The 17,509-nt window shown below is 31.4% G+C and overlaps 1 protein-coding gene across 4 annotated transcripts in view; it reads right to left on the bottom strand.

The window, feature by feature from the left end:
* Positions 1-17,249, bottom strand: part of LOC149485030 (opioid-binding protein/cell adhesion molecule homolog) — a 40,232-nt gene extending 22,983 nt beyond the window's left edge. The window contains exons 1-2 of one of the 4 annotated variants that reach the window (XM_089699733.1): positions 17,141-17,249; positions 4,801-4,970 (exon numbers count right to left, since the gene is read on the bottom strand). In XM_089699733.1, the coding sequence (XP_089555859.1) occupies positions 4,801-4,903 (103 nt within the window). In that variant the 5' untranslated portion in view covers positions 4,904-4,970; positions 17,141-17,249. Of the gene's footprint in view, positions 1-4,800; positions 5,310-16,770; positions 17,067-17,140 lie in introns of those variants that run through there. The other 3 variants (XM_089699735.1, XM_089699734.1, XR_016316162.1) reach the window with 3 other exon arrangements.
* Between the last annotated feature and the right edge of the window lie 260 nt (positions 17,250-17,509).

Below are 17,509 nucleotides of genomic sequence, written 5' to 3'. Positions count from 1 at the left end.
ATTACGGCCACTGGGAATAATATTTGAATATATTATATACTGATGTGAAAAATGAGCTTTATAAATAAACTTTCGAGTTAAATAATTTATATACTTTTGTCATAGAAATTTACATTACTTTGTGTACGAAACAATATGACCCACAAGAAAATGTGTTATAATTATCTATGGCGCTGCTTCAGCGGCCAATTTAGCAAAGACAGTAAAAAGAAGCATGCATACATTTGGCATGAATTACCTAATCCATACCCGAAGTTAGTACCATTTCCATAGACTAAAATAGCATATTAATGCTACTATTTGCTATTATGATTAGCATCCGTTTCCTTTTCTATATAACCTCTCTTTATTCCTTTAACGAAGTCCCCTTTCAAAAAGTATGCAATACATTTTCCGAGCTCATAATTTCAAAATTCTACCGACAGTGATAAATACCACATGATTTACTTAATTATTAACCCAATCTGGCATAAAAAAGTTCGTTCAACGCAAGTTGCTAAGACCAGTAATTTTACCGTCATGTTAAATATAGCACATTTCCTTATAATTTCCCCTCATTGTCACGTTTTATACTTATAAAATTCATGACTCTAACAAGAGTTGCATAAAGATTTTATGTTAGGTATAGGTACAAGACTTTTGACCGCCTCTTTGGTACAGTGGTTGACGCGTGAGCGTTGAACCAAGGGGCCTGGGTTCGATTCTCGGTGGAGACGAAGAAAAAATAATGTCTCGTTCTGGTAGGACACAGAAGGCTAACCTACTTGTCCTTAAAGAAAAACGATCAGTGAAACAGATGTATGCATAATGCGTCTGCAGCTTACCCCACTTGAGAACATGGGACTTCACTATAGGACACGAGTAATAACATATTATTATTACCTATTATTCCCTATACTTTTATAATCTACAGATTATAGTACACCATGTTAACAATGTTTCATTAATGTCATAAAAGTAACATATACTCTTATGATAAAGTTCTGGACTTTTGTCACTTTGAACTCAATGTTTAAAATATCAGGGGAAAACTTTTTCAATCAAATTTACGTAAATGTCTCTGTATATAAAATAACATAAGGAGTATCACAAAAACTAATTATCAAGTGGTATCTTCTAATCTAAATTAATCAATTCTATTAATAATTATAACTTGACAGCTAATTTTAAATATTCTTCCCTAATCCTTCCTACATAATATTATAAAAGCGAAAGTTTGTGAGGATGGATGTATGTGTATGTATATATGTTTGTTACTCTTTCACACACATATAGAGAATAACTTGGATTAACATATAGGATAGGTTATATCCAGGAAATCCCACGGGAACGGGAACTATGCGGGTTTTTCTTTGAAAACGCGGGCGAAGCCGCGGGCGGAGAGCGAGTATACCTATACAACGATAAATCTATATATATTTCGTAATATCGACAAAAACATAATACGATGAGTAAATATTTAAGTCAAACATTCAACCCAGCAAAAATGTTCGCTTTAATAAATTTATTTACCTATCCGCTAAAAATCTAAATTTGTAAATAAATAAAACTCGCGTAGCAAACACGGAAAGACCAATGTTTAAAAACCATACCTATCCGTTTATTATGAAAGCATACTTTGTTTCAATTAAAAAGCTTTGCGACAGACCCTTATCAACACGACCAAGAAGAGGAAATGAATCGTAAGATGAAATATAGAATTAGCATTTTATTAAGCTATTGCATAGCTTCTATCGCGGGCTTCGAGCGCGGGGACCGAATCGAGAAATTCCGTAACGAAAAAACCTCACGCTCCCCACTCCGACGGACACGGAGATGTGGCTTGAAGGCATGCTATGCAATAGCTTCACCGCGGCAGTCCCCGAGTACCACACGTCTTTTTTTTGAACATTATGCATGTGCTACATAATATGTAGCGTAGTCAATTTACTTAGAACTGCGTAGCAAAACTGTAGCGCTACGCATTGTTATAATACGGAAATTTGAAGGAGCATATTTTTATTTAAAATTGATCAAACATCTTTTACTGATTATTTTTTACGTATAATGAAACTTAAACCACAAATTATTATTATTGTCAGATTTTTTTTCTTTCATCCTTCGACTAAAATAAAAGAGTGTTTGCTAATGCGTCACAAAAGTGTATTCGTTCTGTTTTATATTTATATTCTAATTATAAAAAAACTTCATAATTATTCAATATTTCCATTCTTTTAAACAAACTTTCGCCGATATTATATTTTCCTATAAATATTCATAGTAAATTATCCATTAATGACAGAATAATTAATGAATTTAGTCGGACCAATTCGTCTTTGCAGAAACTGCTATTTTAACACTTTATATGTGCATATTTAATGTCACGTTTTTATTTCAATACTAAGTATAATCTAGACGCGTTTATAATTAGGTCTAATATTTAGTTTTTACCTTGAGGCTAAATGTAAGCAGCTTAACAACTATCGATCAATTTTATATCTTAATCGTATGTTAATCCCAACGTGCGCGGCTAGGATGGTATTTAGCACTGTCAAAATAACTTTTATGTAGGTAACCAAAAATTTATACTTTATCTAACCTACTATATAAGTTATATTATAAAAAATAAATTTATTTTAATAAGCATAGAAATTTAATTTTTTTTACAATAACCTAATCTAATATTATAAAGCTGAAGAGTTTGTTTGTTTGAACGCGCTAATCTCGGGAACTACTGGTCCGATTTGAAAAATTATTTGGTGTTAGATAGCCCATTTATCGAGAAAAGCTATAAGCTGCAGGGCACAGCTAGTATAATAATAGAAATATAATAGAAATGCCAAAAATATAGTGTTAAATATCAGCTCAAACTCCAGAATGCAGTCTGTGGCGCGCAGTTCAAAAGTTACCAGGGAATTTCATGGAAGTATTGAAGTACTTCGCATCACAAAATTCTCAAAACTTTACGGTAAAGTATGTTTTTTGTGCGAACTTTTTATATGTTATACTGTAAGCGAACCACTAGCTTCATTATGGTTTCTCAGTGAGAAATAAAGTTGGTAATTTTCGTTCTTATAATTCGGAATTAAATTAAAACAAGGAATTTGCGCGATCGCCGATCAAGTGGTAGAAAGAGAAGCCTTATAGTTATCATTCGTCCCTACATCACAAATATTTTATTGGAACTAGCTACTAATGGGATTTATTAAGAAAATTCCATGGAATACACGGTTCATGAGCTACAGGAATAAATCGTAGGGAAATAAACAGTGGAATTACAATTGACTCCCACATGTATAATACCAATACAATTGATATTATACATGTGGGAGTTCTTTGGCATCATTATTATGATATTTATACATATTATGTTAAATTTAAATGTGATATTGTCATGATTTTAAAAGAGCGACTTCGGAGTTTCTTGCATGTTCTTCCTTCCGATTCAGTGGTAAATAGTTAAACTATGCCATTCAAAAGTGCTTCTATAAAAGGTCAAATTGAATAAATAAATGTTTGAGTTTTTAAGTTTTGATAATAAGCCTAATCAGTCTTGATTAAACAGCTTATTCATTACATGGCGACGTTTAAATAACGGCCTGAATTATATCCAGCCGCATCATTTAAACAACTGACTGACTGACACTTAGGAAATGACAAGGGATAAAATGGAAATTAATTCAATAGAAAATTGGACAGTGCAATCAAATGAAACGACACAGATATAAGGTAGTAAAGAGATTGAATGCAAATGATGATCCATATAGTTCGTAATAATTTTGAATACTCTTAAGCTTGTGCTAGACAGGTTTGGCGTGACTTGTTGTTACCTAAAGTATTAGATAGTAAGGTGCAAAAGCTCACGATTCATTTCTATTTAACTCTTAAAAGTCTTAATAATGTAACAAAGATAAAAGAAATGTTTAATACAATTTACATTTTTCAAAAGCACAATTAAAAAAGTTTAAAGAAGACTACTTTTGCGAAATTTCCTTAATTTGTATGCCCTTGTTAGTCCTTACCCTTAGTCTTTGAAATTTCCTTTATTATTTATTCTATTTAAAAGTTGATGAGTTAAATAAACATAAAGTGGCCGACATTGCTTGTTTAAGCAACAATAATTGGTTAAATAGAGAAAATTCTTTAAAATATTTTTTTGCTTTTTTAGAGTAGAATACATAAACCTATAAATGTTTTGCAACTGTGTACAAAAAATGTTAACATAAAGGTTTTTCTTGTATATTTATGAGTTAGAGTTTCAATTAAAGGAATAACAAGGAAAAGAACCTTCACACTACGTCCTTACATCTACTTCCATAAAAAACTAACAATAAGTAGAAATTTCCAAAATTACTTTGCTAAATCTTCATAAGTAAACAAAGCTCTACTTTTTAAGTAACGGTAGTAGAGCTTTTACGTGCTCGTAAATGTAGAGTCAAATTCTTTGAATGATTGTTTGATGTAAGAGCATTCAAAGTTGGATGAAATTATATTTAGATACGACCCATGAATGTTTTGAAGTTGGTTATACAATAAACTAACCTAGATCAATTGCAAATATGTAGCACTAAAGTTTTATAGAACTATTTGTGATCTTTGTACTTTCAAAAGGACTCGCGTTTTGTTAACAACCCTTTTAAAAAGATACATTAACCTTATTACTTCATTCAAATAAATAATATACATTGAATACAAAACGTAGATAGTAACAAATAAAATGAGGACTTTGAAGACACAAAATGATGTTGATATAAGAGTTGTTAATGAAAGAATATTCTTAGAAGAATATATAAACATACAAAAAACTTGAAAAATACTTACGTGCAGTAGCATCCGTGGTCCTGGCGAACAGCCAATCCAAAATCATCAGCGCCAGTAATATCTTCCTTATTTTTCGAACTCGTAAATAACATAGAACGTGCATTTTTACACTTTCTCTAACCACCAATATGTGGTACCTAACCTAAATAACTTTACTGTTCTCTAATAACCTACAATTCCCCCACAGAAAGCTTTAAAAATATATTTAACATCGCGCACACATTATTGTGTAGCTCGACGTCGAATCAAAACAAGATTAAGAAAGCGATACCTGCAACTACCTAGATGCGAAAACATTTTTACAAACAAAACACATTATAAACGCTCTTATGATAAAACGAACACGCAAGGAAGTGATTAAGGGAGCGGTCAACTCCTGGCCTACGATACACGTGGTTCCGTGAAAAGTTTATCGGCGTGTTTTCACAGAGGAGTACACGACCACCTCTGACAAAGGCTCGATGCGAACTGAATAAGGGTGCACAAGTGAGGACTGCACCGGCGCGGGAAAGCACCTCCCCTTAACTAAAGCCCTCTCTTTCATTAGAGCTATTCAAACACGGCTTAACAATACCTTTTTATGAACTTGCAACCAAAAGGTGTAACTTTGATAAATATTAAATTTATTTGAACTGAAAGGCCATCTCGTTAGTGAAGAGTATATATTTTTATCGATAACGTGTGATAGGATAAAAATGTTTCGTTTTTTATTACTATTCTACGTGCAGATTTTTTGTTTTAATTAATTCATTAGATAGTTATTTTAAAATACATTAATAAAGGAAAGAAAAAGAGATTCATCCTTTTCATTTTATCAATAATATTTTATTACCAGAAACAGGATATATTGTTGAAAAAATCTCAATATTCTAATGCAATATACGAAAAGCATCAAACTCAAACAATGCTATATCAATCAAAAATAGGTAGTAACTAGTAAGCAATATTATGTTTCGACGAATTTTTGTATTAAATTCCTTCTATAATAAATCGGCATAACTTCCAATATCATGTTCCACACATGTACATGCATTTAATGTGTAAGTGTGTTACAAAGACAGGATTTTAAAAGGCTTCGCTCTGTTATTTGTTTGCGGCTGACACTGATACTCGCACGTGGACGAAATGATCCTTCCTTTAAAAATTCTCCATTGGAAGCCATGTAAATACTTCGTAAGTAAAAGGGGTTAATTATATTGTGCCGTTCTTGAAGTATATTTTCGCGTTTTATGAATATTTATAAATATTATTTACGACTAAGAAGTAAGTTTATTGATTCATTGATGGGTTTTTTTTACTAATTTTAGTATATTTACTCTGTTTATTTTAAAACTGTATGAGGCCGTACGGCACTAACTACGTAGTGTTATAAGTATTCATTGATTTATAACGCAGAACCTTCGTTGAAATCCTAAGTAAACAAGTCCAATATGAAGATCAAACTATACATTTGGTGGTGCTTAATCAAGTTCCAATTAACGGTAAAACTTTACACCCTTACATTTTAAATTTAATTAGCCCTTAGCATGTGTATTGCAGTTTGTTTTCGAAGAAAATAAAAACGGAAGTCATAATGTGGCCGCAACATGATTTAAAAGTTTATAAAATAATAGGGGGCTTTTGTACACAGTCAGAAAATGCTCTTGATTCCTTAGAATTAGACACATTAAATAGTTACTGTATTCTACTTTAGAGTTTTATTAAAAATAAAATTTTGGCACAGAAATAATAAAGTAGCGAAATGTAAGGCTATTTATTTTTATGCCATAGGTATTGTTACAAATTTTCTAATTATTGTATTTACCTACAAATTTTGGATATTATATTTGTATTGCGTGCGTGACACAAATATAATACGCAAAGGCAATTTGAGTAAAGACGAAAAAAATAGCCAAACAAATCCGAAACAGAGATTTTTATTATTATATACTTGCTATGTACAAAAAATATGTCAATCCGAATACGGATAAAATTATCGAATATCTTTTTATTCTTTAAATTAACCATATTGTCCCGACATCTCTGACATTCAACACGAAATATATGAAAGGATTATTTGTTATTTGCTTCGAAAAATTTGAATATGTTTTCTATATAATATTACGTGATATTACCCATATCTTTGTTACCCGATTGTTTCGCCAATTCTATATTTATTTTAATAGGTACTAGAATGCTTTTTTTTCTAGATTCCGCGGTCGCCTAAAATTTAAATCTATTAGTCAATTTACAAAATAATAAAGACAAATATATGTTCTGATTTTCAACTAAGCTGTTACTAAATAAAAAGTTATTTATGTACATTATTCAGTATTGCATGCCATTGTTTCTTCGTTTTCCCTAAAAAGTATTAAATAATACTTAACATGTTATTATTATTATTTGTACGAATGTTTATTTTAAAGAAACGCATTTGTTATCCCAAAGTACCAAGGACGTTAAAGAACCCTTGTGTTGTTTATTGAGTTACTACAACTTGAAACTTAGTTTAAGAGATGATACTGAAATTTAATAGAAGTACAACTTGTAAATTTATATTTTTATTGTAATAACTTAAGCCTTTGGAGGCAGAATTATAAGATTTTTCAAGTGCGTTTGCGAAAATAAATGTAAATGGTGAATTTTAACAACCGAATTGATATATTAGTATAGTTTTAGATGTGACAGTCGATAAATATCACACATAATTAAAATATTTATAAACTTAAATATAAAATAAAGAACCAGACTCAGGAAAATCACTATTTCTTAGTGGATTTGCATATTAATAACTCTCAGCTACTAATTTCAATTTAGTAACGAAATCTTATTCCTTCGCATAAACCTCTTCTACGTCAGTTTATATTTGTATCTAAGTTTATGTAATAGTACCTGTGTAATAAATCATTTTAGCCCTTCTTTAGCTATTGTTTAAGAAATATTGTTAGGTTTCTTCGATAATTACTAAAACAAATTACAATTAGCGTATATCCAAGATCAAGTGTTTGATCCGAGACGGCTGAAATTAGATCTTTTCTCTCATGCTTTCCAAAAGTTATTCTAATCTCATTGTTTTAAATAATTTGCAAGAAGAGTTCTCTGTGTTGTATAAAGTGGGTTTTATTAAATATTTTGAACAATAACTTACATTCATTTTCATTGTAAAATCACTACATCTATATATATAAAAGAAAGTCGTGTTAGTTACTCCACTTATAACTCAAGAACGGCTGAACCGATTTAGCCGGCAGGGAGGTAGTTTAGAGCCAGGAGAAGGACATAGGATACTAAATATGTACCACGGGCGAAGCCGGGGCGGACCACTAGTAATATTATAAAACAAAGTCGCTATCCGCTCTCTGCCTGTTTATATGCTTAGATCTTTAAAATTACGCAATAGATTTTGATATGTTTTTTTAATAAGATGGAGTGGTTGTCGAGGAAGGTTTTATTATATTTGGGCGAAGCCGCGGGAGGAAAGCTGTGCAGAAGTGTATTATAATCTGTTCTTTACCTCAACATGATTGGCATACATCTGAAGGGGATTTACATAAAGCGTTTGGTGATGTGCGCTTTAAGGAGTTATTATTTCATGCGCCTCGTTAATATAATTTTGAATAACTAAATATTCGAAGATTGGCAGACTCGTATTCCAGGAAAAGTAAACCTTTGCCTCCGGGGATCTGAGTTACGAAAAATTCCTTTAAACTATACCAGCTATAAGATAACAACGAAACATTAACGTAAAAATATTTCTTTTACTTTTTCACACAATTAAGTGATTTTCTTTATTCAATTTGACCTTTGTTGTCAGCCTTTTATACAGATTAAAAAGGTTAATAACAATAGCATCCGCTGAGAAAGAATTTTTAGTACACAATATTAGAGAGAATATTTGTACATACCTATAATTATGCATAGGTAATTCATTTATCATATCTAATTAATAATAATAGAGATATATCCCGTTCCTGAAAGATTTTGAGATACAAAGTCATTTCAAATTCAAGGTATGATCACACATAATATTATAACACACTAGTAGGCCAGTAGAAATCGACACTAAAAAACCCTAAATTCGCAAAGCACGATGTAGATTTGAATTTTTGGTATGTTGTTTGGATCAGTTAGGGTGATGTAAATCCCAATTTGCAACTTCTAAAAAGTTGTGCTCGCTGCGCACCACGTGATAAACTGCGAAAATTTTGGACTTTTTTCACTTTTTGCTCTAAAAGTCATAAACTATGCGTTTCCGACAAGTATGATTCAGTACATAAATTAAGGTTATTAAATTTTCAACAATTTAAGCCTAACCGCAGCTCTCTAAACCTTATAACGACTAAACTGTGGCCATTCGAAGATGGTTCATTTTTCCGGAAATATTGAAATTTTTAGTTTTGCTCCCGTTTGAAGCAAAATATTGGCAAAAACCGCTCGTTCTATGAGAAGTTCGTATAATAATGTTGTAGTGCATTTAATTTTCTTTCATTAGAGCATAGAACAAAGTCTGTGAGACAAATAGTTCACTCACAATATCTGAAAAACAAAAAGAAGGTAGAAATAGATTTTTAAAGAATTGAAACTGAGGGCATATAAAATCATAAAAAGGATAATACTTTTTCATTTGCAGGATAGGTAATTAACAAAATTACAAAGATAATTAAATTTGCAACAATTTAAGCCTAACCGCAGCTCTCTAAACCTTATTACTAAGCTGTGGCCTTTCAAAGATAGTCAGTTTTTCCCGAAATTTTCAAATTTTTAGTTTTGCTCCCGTTTGAACCAAAATATTGGCAAAACCGCTCGTTCTATGAGAAGGTCATAAAATAAAGTTGTAGAAAATTTAATTTTGTTAATTACCTATCCTGCAAATGAAAAAGTATTATCCTTTTTATGATTTTATATGCCCTCAGTTTCAATTCTTTAAAAATCTATTTCTACGTTCTTTTTGTTTTTCAGATATTGTGAGTGAACTATTTGTCTCACAGACTTTGTTCTATGCTCTAATGAAAGAAAATTAAATGCACTACAACTTTATTATACGACTTTCTCATAGAACGAGCGGTTTTTGCAAATATTTTGGTTCAAACGGGAGCAAAACTAAAAATTTGAAATTTTCGGGAAAAACTGACTATCTTTGAAAGGCCACAGCTTAGTTGTTATAAGGTTTAGAGAGCTGCGGTTTGGTTAAATTGTTGCAAATTTAATTAGCTTTGTAATTTTGTTAATTACCTATACTGCAAATGAAAAAGTATTATCCTTTTTATGATTTTATATGCCCTCAGTTTCAATTCTTTAAAAATCTTTTTCTACCTTATTTTTGTTTTTCAGATATTGTGAGTGAACTATTTGTCTCACAGACTTTGTTCTGTGCTCTAATGAAAGAAAATCAAATGCACTACAACTTTATTATACGAACTTCTCATAGAACGAGCGGTTTTTGCCAATATTTTGCTTCAAACGGGAGCAAAACTAAAAATTTCAATATTTCGGGAAAAATGAACCATCTTCGAATGGCCACAGTTTAGTCGCTATAAGATTTAGAGAGCTTTGATTAGGCTTAAATTGTTGCAAATTTAATAACCTTAATTTATGTACTGAATGATACTTGTCGGAAACGCATAGTTTATGACTTTTAGAGCAAAAAGTGAAAAAAGTCCAAAATTTTCGCAGTTTATTATTTGCGTATAATCTTTTTTCCTACTTTCCCAAATTTTGTAATTTTGTTAATTACCTATCCTGCAAATGAAAAAGTATTATTCTTTTTATATGCTCTTAGTTTCAATTCTTTAAAAATCTATTTCTACCTTCTTTTTGTTTTTCAGATATTGTGTGTGAAATATTTGTCTCACAGACTTTGTTCTATGCTCTTATGAAAGAAAATTAAATGCACTACAACTTTATTATACGAACTTCTCATAGAACGAGCGGTTTTTGCCAATATTTTGCTTCAAACGGGAGCAAAACTAAAAATTTCAATATTTCGGGAAAAATGAACCATTTTCGAATGGCCACAGTTTAGTCGTTATAAGGTTTAGAGAGCTACGGTTAGGCTTAAATTGTTGCAAATTTAATAACCTTAATTTATGTACTGAATCATACTTGTCGGAAACGCATAGTTTATGACTTTTAGAGCAAAAAGTGAAAAAAGTCAACAATTTTCGCAGTTTATCACGTGGTGCGCAGCGAGCACAACTTTTTCGAAGTTGCAAATTGGGATTTACATCACCCTAACTGATCCAAACAACATACCAAAAATTCAAATCTACATCGTGCTTTGCGAATTTAATGTTAATTTTCACTGGCCTAGGCCAGTAGAAATCGACACTAAAAAACCCTAAATTCGCAAAGCACGATGTAGATTTGAATTTTTGGTATGTTGTTTGGATCAGTTAGGGTGATGTAAATCCCAATTTGCAACTTCTAAAAAGTTGTGCTCGCTGCGCACCACGTGATAAACTGCGAAAATTTTGGACTTTTTTCACTTTTTGCTCTAAAAGTCATAAACTATGCGTTTCCGACAAGTATGATTCAGTACATAAATTAAGGTTATTAAATTTTCAACAATTTAAGCCTAACCGCAGCTCTCTAAACCTTATAACGACTAAACTGTGGCCATTCGAAGATGGTTCATTTTTCCGGAAATATTGAAATTTTTAGTTTTGCTCCCGTTTGAAGCAAAATATTGGCAAAAACCGCTCGTTCTATGAGAAGTTCGTATAATAATGTTGTAGTGCATTTAATTTTCTTTCATTAGAGCATAGAACAAAGTCTGTGAGACAAATAGTTCACTCACAATATCTGAAAAACAAAAAGAAGGTAGAAATAGATTTTTAAAGAATTGAAACTGAGGGCATATAAAATCATAAAAAGGATAATACTTTTTCATTTGCAGGATAGGTAATTAACAAAATTACAAAGATAATTAAATTTGCAACAATTTAAGCCTAACCGCAGCTCTCTAAACCTTATTACTAAGCTGTGGCCTTTCAAAGATAGTCAGTTTTTCCCGAAATTTTCAAATTTTTAGTTTTGCTCCCGTTTGAACCAAAATATTGGCAAAACCGCTCGTTCTATGAGAAGGTCATAAAATAAAGTTGTAGAAAATTTAATTTTGTTAATTACCTATCCTGCAAATGAAAAAGTATTATCCTTTTTATGATTTTATATGCCCTCAGTTTCAATTCTTTAAAAATCTATTTCTACGTTCTTTTTGTTTTTCAGATATTGTGAGTGAACTATTTGTCTCACAGACTTTGTTCTATGCTCTAATGAAAGAAAATTAAATGCACTACAACTTTATTATACGACTTTCTCATAGAACGAGCGGTTTTTGCAAATATTTTGGTTCAAACGGGAGCAAAACTAAAAATTTGAAATTTTCGGGAAAAACTGACTATCTTTGAAAGGCCACAGCTTAGTTGTTATAAGGTTTAGAGAGCTGCGGTTTGGTTAAATTGTTGCAAATTTAATTAGCTTTGTAATTTTGTTAATTACCTATACTGCAAATGAAAAAGTATTATCCTTTTTATGATTTTATATGCCCTCAGTTTCAATTCTTTAAAAATCTTTTTCTACCTTATTTTTGTTTTTCAGATATTGTGAGTGAACTATTTGTCTCACAGACTTTGTTCTGTGCTCTAATGAAAGAAAATCAAATGCACTACAACTTTATTATACGAACTTCTCATAGAACGAGCGGTTTTTGCCAATATTTTGCTTCAAACGGGAGCAAAACTAAAAATTTCAATATTTCGGGAAAAATGAACCATCTTCGAATGGCCACAGTTTAGTCGCTATAAGATTTAGAGAGCTTTGATTAGGCTTAAATTGTTGCAAATTTAATAACCTTAATTTATGTACTGAATGATACTTGTCGGAAACGCATAGTTTATGACTTTTAGAGCAAAAAGTGAAAAAAGTCCAAAATTTTCGCAGTTTATTATTTGCATATAATCTTTTTTCCTACTTTCCCAAATTTTGTAATTTTGTTAATTACCTATCCTGCAAATGAAAAAGTATTATTCTTTTTATATGCTCTTAGTTTCAATTCTTTAAAAATCTATTTCTACCTTCTTTTTGTTTTTCAGATATTGTGTGTGAAATATTTGTCTCACAGACTTTGTTCTATGCTCTTATGAAAGAAAATTAAATGCACTACAACTTTATTATACGAACTTCTCATAGAACGAGCGGTTTTTGCCAATATTTTGCTTCAAACGGGAGCAAAACTAAAAATTTCAATATTTCGGGAAAAATGAACCATTTTCGAATGGCCACAGTTTAGTCGTTATAAGGTTTAGAGAGCTACGGTTAGGCTTAAATTGTTGCAAATTTAATAACCTTAATTTATGTACTGAATCATACTTGTCGGAAACGCATAGTTTATGACTTTTAGAGCAAAAAGTGAAAAAAGTCAACAATTTTCGCAGTTTATCACGTGGTGCGCAGCGAGCACAACTTTTTCGAAGTTGCAAATTGGAATTTACATCACCCTAACTGATCCAAACAACATACCAAAAATTCAAATCTACATCGTGCTTTGCGAATTTAATGTTAATTTCCACTGGCCTATAGTACGAGATATGGCTAACAAGATGTTTTTCATTGATCCCATAGAGCTTTGCAAACACAATTGTCTGACGTCATAGCTTAAACAAGTATGCCATAGCAAGCTGTAATTATCTACTGGTCTTTTGACCATTGCTTGCTTGGGATCTAATTAGTTATTCTCAAACGTAGCTCGACATGACAAAGCGTGTATTTGATGATGTTTCTAATCACGTAACATGTGGTCAAATACTTTAAATTCTACTTATACGCAAATAAAGTTAAATATAAGGAACCTAACTTGAAGAGCAGCAAAAACTATAATATTAAAGAGTTTGTTTGTTTGTTTGAACGCGCTGATCTCAGGAACTACTAGTCCGATTTGAAAAATTATTTCGGTGTTAGAAAACCCATTTATCGAGGAAGGCGGAGGAAGGTTTAAAACAAGACCAACAGGAGCGGACCAATGCGGGTAAAACCGCGGGGCACAGCTAATCACTCTATACAACTCGAACTCAAACATAATTTATCGATTCAACTGAATTTTCGCAATCGGAAAATGCAACAATTATAAACCACATTTACGACGACGATTTTATAGCCTTTACCGATTTAAAAAGTTTAATTTGAAAGAAAATTATTAAATGGCAGAATTTATGTGATGCAAACTAATAATAGAAAGAATTGTAGGCACTATCTGCCTCTGTCCCTACTGAAATCTTTAAAACTACGCAACGTATTTTGATGTGGTTTTTTTAATAGATAGACTGACTGAAGAGGAAGGTTTGAGTATTCATATTATTACGTTTTCGACAAAGCAGGCGAAGACGCGAGCGGAAAGTTAGTAGTTTATATTAAAAAAATTGTAAGCGATTATAATCCTTCCTAAATTAAATATTAATTAATAAATGCGGCGAGTTTCATTTCATTGGTATTTTATTTAATTTCCCTCAAGTAACATTTATTTATATTTGTTACTGAAGTGGGCGCTTGTTATTTACTATATTTATTAACAAGATATTAAAAATAGAAATATAATTACGTTTTTATTGCTAGCTTTTTATATTTAGGATCTTTGTTATGTATTATTTACTACTTATAGATTGGAACACGATAAATAATACCTAAATAAAATTGTTATTTGGCAATTAAAACAAATGTACATAAATTTTTGACTTAACTTACACGCAACATATTACCGCGTAAAAACCACAGGACAGTTCTTTGGCATATAATGATATATTATGTAGTTAGATATAAGTTACATATTATGTAATATTGACATGATTTATAAAAGAGCAACTATGGAGTTTCTTGCCGATTCTTCTCCTAGATACTGCTTTCCGAATCGGTGGTAAATGTTAAAAATACTTATGTAATGACGATTCGAAAGTGCTACTAAATTGTAGTCTAATTGAATAAATGAATGTTTGAGTTTGAGTTTGAGTTTGACATATTATAGTATATATGCTACATATAGTAAGTAACCTGAATGAATGTACCTACGCGGGACATTTACTAGTCATTTCTTCCCTTTGGGGTATAATAACAAGCTAGATAAGCCTTCTGTTCGTCCCAGAAGCAGTTGACAGATTAACTGCAAGCCATTTATACTAGACCAAAGTTACGACTCATTAAAACAATAAAGAGTTATGAAGAATTCTTCTGTTTCTTTTCTCAACCGACTTCAAATAAAGGAGATTTAAATTCGACTGTATTTTTGTTCGGTTTGACCGTTCTTCATGCTTCTTTTTTATTTGAAAGCTCCCGTAATCCCTTAATTTAAATTTTGATTATTTCTGACCATTTGAAAGCGATTTAGTTTTTTTTTTTTATTATCGGTTCTAATTTTTGCTCTATACACTCGCATTTTAAGTATTATATTTTGCTCTATACACTCGCATTTTAAGTATTATAGACAAAAAAACGTCATAAATGTCATCTACATAATATACCGATGGGAAAACGCAAGTGACTAAAACAAGCTCATTATTAGAATTCCAAGTCAGGCCAGCCGGCGCCATGAAATTGTGTTCCACGAAATACAACCCCCTTGCAAGTGCACTACATAAGGGCCTTGATACACGAGCCTTCTTAACTGACACGACAATTGACTATATTAAACCATACAATAATAAGTAGCTAAACTATAAAACACGGAACTAAAATAATCTAAAATGAAATAACATAAAAGAATTTATTCGCCGTGGATTTATGTAAAAAAAGAAAATTAGAAGTTTCCACTTCTGCTTGCTTGTGCAATAATTTATTTGTACCAGTTTAGGTGTTCGCTAAATAAACTTGATGGCTAATAGAAAAAGTCCATTAAGCTGCATTTTATGGAAATAAAATACTCGTTAATTTATTTGATAATATGAAAAGAATCTGAGGATCTTTATTAGCAACAGAACTTCAGTAAATAACTTTATTTGAATGCGTGCTTATATGGGCGGGCGTCAGACAGCATGTATACAGCTGCTTACTGTGCCCCGCGGCTTTACCCGCATTGTTCCGCTCCTGTTTGTCTTAGTGTGATGATATGTAGCCTATGGCCTTCCTCAATAAATAGGCTATCTAACACCGAACGAATTTTTCAAATCGGACCAGAAGTTCCTGTAATGAGCGCGTTCAAACAAACAAACCAACAAACTCTTCAGCTTTATTATAATAAGTACACATACTATAGAACTATATACAAAAATGATGTGGTACAAAAACTGTAATCGTAACGTAAAATGTCCCACAATGTTTATATTATCTACATAACATAGTAACCTACTTCATACGTTATATCAGCTCGCTAACAAAACTCTTGACTAATCTCATTCCTTAAGACTACGGAGACGAAGTTAAATAAATATGAAGCCGTTGAAATGAAGTAATACCAACTCTTCTGTGGTAAACATGACTCACGGTTGGTCGAAATGAGGTCGGTACCTTGACAGTTTATATCAAAAGCTTTTAAAATGCAGTATACATAATATAAACATAATAACATGATTATTATGGGAATACAATTTATTTAATAGAAAAAACAAATTAATTTATAGTATAAGAGCTTATTAAAGATTTAATGCTTGAGGTATCTTCACAGGTAGGTATCTTGAATAGAAATGCAATCGATACATGTCCTTTTAAAGATAACCACATATTACCTCCAAATATGATTATTAGAAGAGCTTTATAAATATTATTATATGTATCAAAAACTTACTGTGACCAGTATTTTATTCGTAACATAATCTTTATTTGATTTTAGCGGGTACCTTGAGAAACGAGAATAACCCAACGTTGTTTTAAAAAATTTTGACTCGCATAATATACTCGAAGTCTTGATTAAAAGAAAATTGTTAAGAGATTCTGAGAATGTAATAAACTTCTGTTAAACTTATTTGTACAAAAAATAAATAGAAAAATCCACCTTATTGATTCATAACTCACCAAAAAACAATTATTTATTCTATGAATGATTTATTTTGTATACGTTTCCCTAAATACGTTCACAATAACGTCAATATAATGATACTTGCATTGAAAGCGAATCGTTTTTTCCTTTCCTACACAAACACTAATAAAAGTAGGGACAAAGCCAAAAGTTTTTTAAGCAGAGTTTAGGTGACAGGTAGTACCGGCCTATTACTGTAAACTAGAAAACAAGACGTTAACTCCCCTACTTTAACGTAATTTTGGATATCGTTAGTAAATTAGTTTACTACGTGAATTATTTTGTCGTATTACAAATATAATATATTTGTAATTATTGTAAATGTATATTATACATTTTCGTTATAATATACTATGTGCAGATTACATAAAAGGCGCGAATAAAACACAATCGCGCTCGATAAAAGTTTGAAATTGTTTTTGTCGGAACGTTTCAAGCAAACATTAGAGCAAGCACACGCGCTTGCTCTTTGCTGGTTGGTACCGGACTGTCGGCTCTGAAACAATTCTAATTCCAAGAGAAACGCGGAAAAAGGGCAATTTGAACCATTCCAAACCTCAGTTGGTTGTACCCTCCTGCGAGCTGTATAACGGCAGGGTAAAGCTGCGGAATGGCTGCCAAAAGGCTTGTAATGGCTTGTGTTCACATTAATGCTACTTTTCTCTAAACCTTGTTTTACTTCCACTCCAACTCTAATTTTATATAATATAAGCGCTCGAAATAAAAGCCTATTTT

The sequence above is a fragment of the Colias philodice genome, chromosome 10 (genome assembly GCF_061535455.1).
Source record: "Colias philodice isolate Cphi_HAF_F1 chromosome 10, ilColPhil1 Martin Lab GWU primary, whole genome shotgun sequence".
NCBI classification, from domain to species: Eukaryota; Metazoa; Arthropoda; class Insecta; order Lepidoptera; family Pieridae; genus Colias; species Colias philodice.
This window is presented reverse-complemented; position numbering and strand designations above follow the sequence as displayed.